The 9,658-nt window shown below is 48.2% G+C and overlaps 1 protein-coding gene across 1 annotated transcript; it reads left to right on the plus strand.

Annotated features, from left to right (window-relative positions):
- The first annotated feature begins 1,176 nt into the window (after positions 1 to 1,176).
- Positions 1,177 to 8,052, plus strand: S100A14 (S100 calcium binding protein A14). Its single transcript, XM_015411723.1, has 4 exons — positions 1,177 to 1,289; positions 1,562 to 1,732; positions 4,862 to 5,008; positions 6,552 to 8,052. The coding sequence occupies exons 2-4, from the start codon at positions 1,703 to 1,705 to the stop codon at positions 6,675 to 6,677; spliced, it is 303 nt and encodes a 100-aa protein (XP_015267209.1). The 5' UTR covers positions 1,177 to 1,289; positions 1,562 to 1,702; the 3' UTR covers positions 6,678 to 8,052.
- Positions 8,053 to 9,658: the final 1,606 nt, after the last annotated feature.

The following is a 9,658-nucleotide window of genomic DNA, read 5'->3' on the forward strand; positions in this document are numbered from 1 at the left end:
TCCAACACTCTGTGTCACACAGTGGCCAGAAATACCAGGGGCCATCAGGAGGTCCAGCAGCGGGGCCAGGACACTAGAAGCCCTCCCACTGTTGCCCCCCCAGGCACCAAGAATACTTGCCCCAGACCGAGAGTTCCTATCTATACCTTGTGGCCAGTGTTCCCTCTAATCTGAGTTAGTGTGAGCTAGCTCACAGTTTTTTAGCCTCCGGCTCACACATTTTGGTCTTCGCTCGGGAAGGAGGGCTCCAGAGCCAACTAATTTATGCAGCAGCCAAATCGCTCGCTCACAACTTTAATGCCGGGAGCTCACAAAGTAGAAATTCTGCTCTCAAGACTCTACCACTTAGAGGGAACATTGCTTGTGGCTAATAGCGACTGATGGACCCCTGCTCCTTGTGTTTATCCAATCCCCTCTTGAAGCCGTCCATACATCTCCCACGTAGGCATTGCTGGCTCACCCCAAAATGCCTCCCTGAAAATGTGGAAAGGCACCTTGAACAAAAGGGCTGCCACAGTAAATGGGCCCTTAGATGGGGTTTGAAAAACATTAGGCAAATCTCATGAATGATATCCGTGACCTGGACAGCCAGTGTGGTGTAGTGTTTGTGTCAGTGTAGTATCTGGAAGCTCCGAGTTCAAATCCCCACTTGTGCCGTGGGAGCTCACTGGGTGACCTTGGGCCAGTCACACTCCCTTGGCCCAACCTACCTCACAGGGTTGTTGTGAGGATAAAATGGAGGAGAGGAGAAAAAAGTATGTTGGCCACTGGGGAGAAAGGTGGGGTAGGAAACAAATGAAACAAGGCCTCCGCAGCTGAATGGAACCTCCATTTGCAGAGGCAGTCTACCTCAGAGAGGTAGATGCCAGTTGCTCTGCTTTCCTCTGGGAGGGCCCCCTCAGTTGGAAACAAAAATATTAAGCTCAGAGGGGGCCTTGATCCAATGGAGTAAGGATACGTTCTTGGTGTTCTGCGGATATTTGAATGATCTCGGAGTCTTCACTCAAACGAAGAAGACCTGAGAATTTGGGGATGGGGAGGGAGGCGCTATTCAGCCCGGCTCCTGTCATTCGCGTTGCTCATCCTCTATGACTAAAGATTGGGAAATGGGCGGTGCCCATGTTCTGCGCTGGCCAGGTGCCAGAGGATGAAACGAGACACCTTGCACCACAGACGGCAGCTTGCAACCTTCTGGTATCTCCATGGGGTGTCTCCCACACACGCCTTCCTAAGATATAAAACTGGATCAAGGCACGGCCCTCTTCAGCACATCTGATTCCTTGGAGCAGGTAAGTGGCCGTCCTCTTCAAGGTCTCTTCCCCGGCCTGGTTTTCAAAGGAGCGGGTGCATGTTTGTACACTGGCGGTGGGGAAAATGTCTCATCTTCTGGAGGCCCGTCCATGCGCTCCTGACTCTTCCTGGCTTTGCTTAACAGCATCACTTTCGGACAAGTTCGGGCAGCTTTACTTTCGCAAATGAGCTTGGAACAAAACCGGGATGGGGGGCGGGCGGGCGGGCAGAAGCAAACCGAGGATTAAGGTCTCTCTTTCTTCTCCCCTAGCAAAAATACTGGCGTGGGATTCTCCGAGCCACTTGGTGGGGATTACCCAGAGGCCACGAGGAACCGACTGCCGTAGCCCAGCCAGCCATTTCCCCAAAGGGAATTATCACCGACGCGTCGAACTAAGTCACCGGCAGAAGAATGGGTTGTAAATGCTGCAAGAAGAACAAGGTCATTTGAAAGCTGTGTTCGGTCTTCCGGTGGTTTGGGGAAGGGAGAGGAGAATCAGTGGAAAGCCTGCTGGAAAATGGAGGGCAATATTTGTATATTTTTGGGATGTGATTGTGGGTCATCTGTGGACCCCTCTTCTTTCATGGACTCTTCAGTGGTGAAGGTGGTTCTTAATAGCGGTGAGAAGGCAGACGCCCAGGCTAAAGTTGCAAGATGGAGTTGACTAATGGTGGCTCTTACGATTCCAGGAGAAGATTTCCCTTAAGGCTACTGGCTCTCTGTAATGGAATTTCATAGTCTGGCCTTCCAGACCAAACTAGCTCTCTCTAGTTCTCTGGGACACTGGCATTAGGGCACACAGAGACTTGTCAGATGTTCTGGCAAATTTCTTAGCTCTTTTGGAACTACATCGAAATGTTTCAGCTAGTAGCATCTTGACGGGGGCGGCTTGGTGGTTTGGGGAAAGAAAAAAAAATCCAGGCCAGGTTTCCGGTGGCAGTTGAGATCTTTGCCAAGCCTAGCTGTAGATTTGAGTGGAATGCCAACTGGGTTGTCGTTGACGTAGGGTGAAGACCAAAGATCAGGCAGTGGAGAAGCTGTTTAATGGAAACCAGGAAGCCAAGGCACATTTCAAACTATCATGTGGGCCTCAGAGCAGTTGTCATGTGGCCAGGAAAAAGTCACGTCGGGCCCAGAATACAATAGCCAGCAGCTCAGCAAGTGGATTTAATGAGGGATGTAGATCAGTCCCCAAGCCGAATTTAAATTTCTCAGGGTAAACTGCTGGGCTCACTGAAAAAACAAGGCCCGTTCCATGGAAATAGCCAAAGGCTCCTGTTTCTCTTGGCATTCAAACAGGTTCTGGTTGGAAACAGCAATAGCACAGAGTGGAAATGAAATTTCGTAAAAGTGCCGAATTTTTCAGAATCACAGCAGAAGGCTGATCTTATCCCCCCCCCCCCGAAAGTTCAGTTTTTGATTTTGAAAGTTGACTTCCTTTAAAGAAGAAGGGGGGGTGGGCTGCCATTCTATGCTTACTTATTTGGTGTCAGCCCTATTGAATGCAGTGGACTTAATTTTGAACAAGTGTCTTTACAATCAGGATATAACCAAGCGCAGTGTCAACTCGCCGCTGCTTTATAATTTCGCATTCTCCGTACATGGGGATGTTTTAAACAACCTGGGAATGCCATAACATTAATTAGGAGACTGGACATTTGGGTTTTGTAAGCAAAGTAAGAGGACGTGCTTGCAAATGTCCGATAGCAGCGTGGTGTAATGGTTAGAATGTTGGATTAAGATGAGGGACACCCAGGTTAACATTCCCAGTTTTCCATGGAAGCTTGTTGGGTGACCTTGGGCCAGTCCCACAGTCACCGCCTAAGTTACCTCGCAGGGTTGTTGTGAGGACAGAACGGAAGAGGGCACGACGACGTAAGCTGCTTTGGCTCCCCACTGGGGAGAAAGTCAGGGTATAAATAAGTATTTGGGCTGACTTTACAAAGGAGGAAAAAAAGGGACAAAAGACAGGTTGACAGAGAGCCTGGGCATGTCTGAGCTGGAATTTCCTATGCCCTGGGATGGCTCTCTAGCACACAAAAGGAAAATCAGGATAAGCATTCCTTGAAGTAGTCCTTGAAGTAGCTTGTAACAATTGCTGATTTCCCCTGTGTGTATTATACACAGGCAGAGGGACCCCCATATGGTGGGGGTCAGTCGTGCAACAGATACATGCATGCACTGAATACTCATGTGCATCAAATGCCCATCGGACCCCCGTTAACCTTTGAAAAGAGAGGGCCTTGGATTCCTACATCGGCCCATGGGAAGGGAACCAAAGCCTGAGGCCTAAAAGGATCGGCCTGTACCATTTTGGACAAGAACAAGAAATATTGCTGTATACGTTCGTCAGATTTTCAAGTAACAATACTATTTTTTAATTTTTCAGGTATATCAAATAAATCAGAAAGACCGAAGTCCTCAAGAAAGAAGTACAAGTTTTTTTGACGAACTTTCCCGGGCTTTTGTAGTCTGTTTCGAATGGAGGTCTTTAAACAGTAGAGCTATGAGTAGCCACTCTTGAAACTTTATATACAGAGTCAAGATTGGAAGTGTAAAACACCACAGACAACATAAATTGACGTCTGAGAAAGATATTGTTCGAAACGGACTACAAAAGCCCGGGAAAGTTCGTCAAAAAAACTTGTACTTCTTTCTTGAGGACTTCGGTCTTTCTGATTTATTTGATATACCTGAAAAATTAAAAAATAGTATTGTTACTTGAAAATCTGACGAACGTATACAGCAATATTTCTTGTTCTTGTGCTATGTAAATTGCTGGATCCGGTGTAATTTTCTGTACCATTTTGGAACCTGACTGGCTGGAATCTGGAATAGATTCCACATGTGTTCCCGGAACCCTTTAGGAACTTCAGTGGGACCCCACCTGTCCTTTTCACCTGTTCCGGTTCCCATATCGCAGTGGATCTGGGTTTATGTTGGTCAGAGGAGATGGAACATATCTTTTTGACACATGCTTGATGCACTGTCAAAGGCCCGATTCCATAGATCTACCAACCAGGAGTCAGATTCGTTTAGAAGCATTCAGGGAAACCTCGATGTCTCCTGACACATTCGGAGATGGAGCATTTTACTAACTCCATCTGAAAGTAATGCATTTAAGGTTCCCTTAAGATACGAAGAGATGTGCATTCAGTCAGTTTAGGTGTAGGATGCAGAAGTATGAATAGATGAATGGACTTGTTTTGCTGTGAGAAGGAGAGAAGATGGAGTACCATTTCTCGTTTGGCACGGTGTGGAGGAGGATGTTGGTCTTCAGCGTCTGCTGTCCTGGTTTGGAATGGAGCAGGATCCACAACTATTAAAGCCTCACCCTTGGGGAAAAAAATAGACAGGATATCATCTAGAGAATAGATTGCTCAGCTACGCCGGCATGCGATCTTGGGAGTCTAATGATGCTACCGAGAGTTTCAGGGAGGGTGTAATTGTGTGGGAGGGAGACGGGCAGGTTTGACAACTTCACCGCCATCCCAAACGTCTGCTGAAATCTTGCGCCACATAATAATTCCATCTTGTCCTGTCTTTCTCCTCCATTCCTTTTGGCTTCAGAATAGCGAAGAGCTCACCGATGTCGAGAGGGCCATCGAAATCGTCATCAACAACTTTCATTGTTATGCTGTGAAGGGGCGGAAAGAGGGCCTAACTCCCGGTGAGCTGAAAGACCTGGTCGGGCAGAGGCTGCCGCATCTAGCAAAGGTAATAAGATGGGGGGTCCTGACCTGGACGGCCCAGGTTAGCCTGATCTCATCGGATCTCAGAAGCTAAGCAGGGTCAGCCGTGGTTAGTAGTTGGATGCAAGACCACCGGGGAAGTCCAGGGTTGCTGCCCAGAGGTTGGCCATGGCAAACCACCTATGAATATCTCTTGCCTTGACCTGGACGGCCCAGGTTAGTCTGATCTCATTGGATCTCAGAAGCTAAGCAGGGTCAGCCGTGGTTAGTACTTGGATGGGAGACCACCGGGGAAGTCCAGGTTCACTACGCAGGGGCAGGCAATTGCAAACCACTCCCGAAGGCCTTGAAAACCCTATGGAGCTGCCGTAAGTCGGGGGCAACTTGACGGCAGTTTCCACCACCAATGAGATGGGGAGAGCAGAGTGCAGTCAATCCGAGAGGTCACTGGGGGTCTCGAAGCCGACTGGGAAATTCCCAGAGGTTGCAGACGCGGAGGTGTGTCCGCTATCGGTTTCTTTACCTGAGCGTAGCCCCCTTTTCTCTTGCTTCATGAGGACAAGAAGTAGAATTTAAAATGTCAATTTCACACGGATCAGAGAGAGACTCTGGTGCAAGGACATAAGATCCCTCCTCTGCCAGGTCCTGTTCTCCAGACAGCCTGGCTCGAGGACAGTCAATTGCACAGAATAAAGTGTCTGCAATCAGAAACATGCCCTGAACTGGACAGCCCAGGCTAGCCCAATCTTGTCAGTTCTCGGAAGCTAAGCAGGGTCAACCCTGGTTAGGATTTGGATGGGAGGCCACCAAGGAATACAATGGTCGCTATAAAGAGGCAGGCAATGGCAAGCCGTATCTGAATGTCTCGTTCCTTGAAAGCCCTTTGGGCTCACCATAAGTTGGCTGCAACTCGATAGCATTTTCCACCAGCAATCAGAAAAATGCTCAGGGAGGAAACACAACTTCTCCTTCTCATAAACAGCAAGGTGGTTGGAGGGCAGAGAACAAAATTAAACCAGGGTGGCCAAAGAGGTTGAGTTTTCCCTGATGAGGGGAGAAGACAGCTGAAGATAACTTATAGCGGGATGCAGAGGTCATTTCGGGGGGGAACACGGGGGAACGCAGTTCCCCCGGGTGAGGTGCAGGGGGGCGGGGCACATGACGAAGCCCCGCCCCCTGCTTCCGGCTGTCCCGCTTTCAGCCCTCATTCAGCCAGGAGGAGGCAGGAGAAGAGGGAGGGTAAGTTGCTTCCTCCCCGCCTCTCCCCACCCCCCCTGCCTAGGGCCAGGGAGGGCCTTGGCGGGGCTTCCTCGCACTCCCGCTGGCCTTGCAGGTCCACCGCCGGGCCCCTGATGTCAGGGGGTGTGGCATATGCTAATGAGTTATGCTAATGAGTTCCCCTAGCTCTTTTTCTACGAAATGACCCCTTGCGGGATGGTTGTGGGGTGGGTGTAGGAAGGTGTAACAGGAAGTGTCGCTTCTGTAGGCCAGAGGAGACATCGCGAGCTGTGAATCCTCTCTCTGGGGAGCTCCTCTGCTGAATTTTCATGGCTCCTTTCCCATTGCAGGGTGCCGTCTGTTTGGACGAGAAAATCGAATGCCTCGGGGATGCAGATGAAGCCAAACTGCAGTTTGGAGAGTACTGGGACATCATGGGTGATGCAGCCAAAGGTTGCCGAGGCCAAAAGAAGTAAGAAGATCAGAGCCACAAGGCCTAGGACCGTTTACACAGCAAGAACGAGAGACTGTCTACCTTGATGTTAATGAGTTGTCAATGCAGTGTTAATATTTTGGGGGGCTCCCTTTCCACGTCTCAGGTTTTGGAGTATCAGAGAGTTTCTTTCCTTCAAGTCAAGAGTCTTTCAATTTTACTGCCCAGGTTTTCTACCTGGGCGAAAGCTCCCTTCTTCTAGATTTTTTTTCTAGAACACCACAGGCAACTAGCCTTCTAGAATGTCCCTGGTCTAGGTTCCTGACCACTCAACTCCAGAATGTGAAATGAATAGTCGTTTTCATGACACCACCTCTTGAACCAGAAAGCATCATTTTCGCATGGTCTCAGACCTTTAATTTCCAGATTTGGACTCTATGATCTTTCATTTGGCAAGTCAGAGGTTTTTTGTAGATACTTAACGTTGAAATTTAGAAAAATTCTGAGCTTCTACATCCGTTAAGCATTGCCTCCTGCATCTCTGGATTTCAAATCCACCCCCTCCCCCACATTGTATTTTTTTTCCTTTTTCCAGATCTGGAGTTGCGAATCTTATAATTATTTGCTCCAGACTCTGGAAATGTAAAATAATAAAATTTGAAAATCTTAAAACCAACCCGGAGCCAATGGTTTCTCTCTCCCATATTTGGAAGCTATTTGCTGTTCACCTGAACAATGAATTGTCTAATTGCAACTGACTCTTCATATGGAGACTATTCAGGGGGTTGAAGTACCTTCCCCTGTCAGTCTTGTTTTCAGGTTGCTAGTTCACAGAACAGAAGTGGGTTTTGTCCTGCTTTTCTTGTCATCCAAATTTACAAAGTGAATGGCTATAAAACTTTTCAATGAAGATGGGTTTGGAAAGAAATTTCTGGACTGTCTTTACCAACCACCTTCTGGACTGTGAATGTGGGGATGGGGAAGGATAGATGCCGTGGAGATGTGGGGAGGGCAGATGTGGAAAAGGAAGTGCTCAGAAATCCTGCGAATGGAGGGGTAAGAGAGCCATGAACTTGAAGTATGCTGAGAATACAAATCTTGCTTGGGGCGGACTGAAAGTTATTTGTTGGTTCCCTCCAGATAAAGTTGTGTTCCATCAGGTATCGTAGTCTGAAATGCCCGTCAGTTCCACATTCTATTTGGCTCTACCCATCGTCCACCATTTTCTAACCTGGCTCCACCCTCTAGCCAGAGTAATTTTGTAATCAAAATTTGGCAACCCTAATTTGTTCCATGCCCATTTCTTTATCTATTGTGCCTAAGCGCATTTGAGAGTAAGGGAAGAATCCTCCTCACTGGAGAGCCAGTTTGGTGTAGTGGTTAAGTGCGCGGACTCTAATCTGGGAGAACCGGGTTTGATCCCCCACGCCTCCACTTGCACCTGCTGATGTGACCTTGGGTCAGTCACAAGCTCTGGCACAGCTGTCCTTGAAAAAGAGCCGTTTGTGTCAGAGTTCTCTCAGCCCCACCCACCTCACAGGGTGTCTGTGGTGGGGAGGGGAAGGGAAAGGAGTTTGTAAGCCGCTCTGAGACTCCAAGTGAAGGGTGGGGTATAAATCCAATCTCTTCTTCTCTTCTTCTTCATATATCATCCTTATGCCACTCAGTTGTCCTTCCCAGTCTTTTAGAAGGTTCTCAATCCATCTCTAAGAATTCACCAGGAGACCTAAATAGAGAATTATGTTACCTATTTAAAAGTTGCTCTCAGGAAGGCCTAGGACCGACATATGGGCAGCTGTAGGGTAGGGATTCCAATTTTCATTTTCTCTCATTGGAAGTAAGCAAAATCCAGTGGCTATAACCAGGAGTTATATCTAACGCCTAATTCTGAGAGAGCCACCGAGCGGTCAAAACAGAAGACTTGGGGCCAAAGAAATCTGAAATCACTTTTGGTCTCCTCATGGATTAGCTACAAAAGAACGCTGGACAAATAAAATAGACCCAATATAGGCATACTGTTGCCAAACCTGAGGTAAATTCCGGAGCCAAACCCAGTACACTGAAGCCAGCCAACCAGTGGTCTGCTGACACAGGGTTTGTCCCGTCCTATCCATTTGGCAGGCTTACTGGTCACTGGTTTCTAAGAGCTGTGCTGAGTCGTGGTTCCTTACGACCTCGTGTGTTGCTTGCCATGATTTTTGTATGAATGATAAAATAAAATTTAAAAAAGGGAAAAGAATGAGTTTGAATGTCTTTCCTGGTTTCTTGTTCAAGGAGAGGGTCTCCTTAAAGTTGCTATCTTGATGGGATCTAACTAACTTGGTCAGGATTTTACCCACAAGGGTCTGTATCCACACTGTGTTATCTTAGGTCCATTTTAAGAAGCTCATATAGAACCACAGGATCACAGAGTAGGAAAGGGACATACAGGCCTTCTAGTCCAATCCCCTGCTTAGTGCAGAATCATAAGAGAACATAAGAGAAGCTGTGTCGCTGGATCAGGACAATGGCCCATCCAGTCTAACACTCGGTGTCACACAGTGACCAAAAACCAAGTGCCATCAGGAGGTCCACCAGTGGGGCCAGAACTCCAGAAGCACTCCCCTTGTTGCTCCTCAGACAACAAGAAGACAGAGCATCACTGCCCCAGACAGAGTGTTCCATCTATACCTGGTGGTTAAGAGCCCCTCATGGACCTCTACTCCATATGTTTATCCAGTCCTCTCTTGAAGGTGTCTGTGCTTGCAGCCGCCATCCCTTCCTGTGGCAGTGATATCCACGTTTTAACGATTCTTTGGGTGAAGAAGCACTTCCTTTGATCTGTCCTAAGCCTAATGCTCATTAATTTCATGGAGTTTTTGGCTAAACGCTAGAGTGTCCCCTGCATGACGTGCCCAGTGTGATGATGTTGCTTCTGGGTGATGTCATGGAGGTGCACGAGCTTTGCACGCACACCAGGAGAGCAGGCTGGACCCCCCCTCTGGCAGAAGGCAAGGACCCGGCAACCCTACAGCCTAGAGCTGG

Source organism: Gekko japonicus, unplaced genomic scaffold, assembly GCF_001447785.1.
Source record: "Gekko japonicus isolate JY-2015 unplaced genomic scaffold, Gekko_japonicus_V1.1 scaffold175, whole genome shotgun sequence".
Taxonomy (NCBI): Eukaryota; Metazoa; Chordata; class Lepidosauria; order Squamata; family Gekkonidae; genus Gekko; species Gekko japonicus.

What these genes read in the sequence shown, in the direction of transcription:
- S100A14 (XM_015411723.1), top strand. Translation starts at nt 1,703, where the DNA reads ATGGGTTGTAAATGCTGCAAGAAGAACAAG. An exon ending in AATGCTGCAAGAAGAACAAG is followed by an intron (nt 1,733 to 4,861) that starts GTCATTTGAAAG and finishes TTTTGGCTTCAG; the next exon opens with AATAGCGAAGAGCTCACCGA. An exon ending in GGCTGCCGCATCTAGCAAAG is followed by an intron (nt 5,009 to 6,551) that starts GTAATAAGATGG and finishes TTCCCATTGCAG; the next exon opens with GGTGCCGTCTGTTTGGACGA.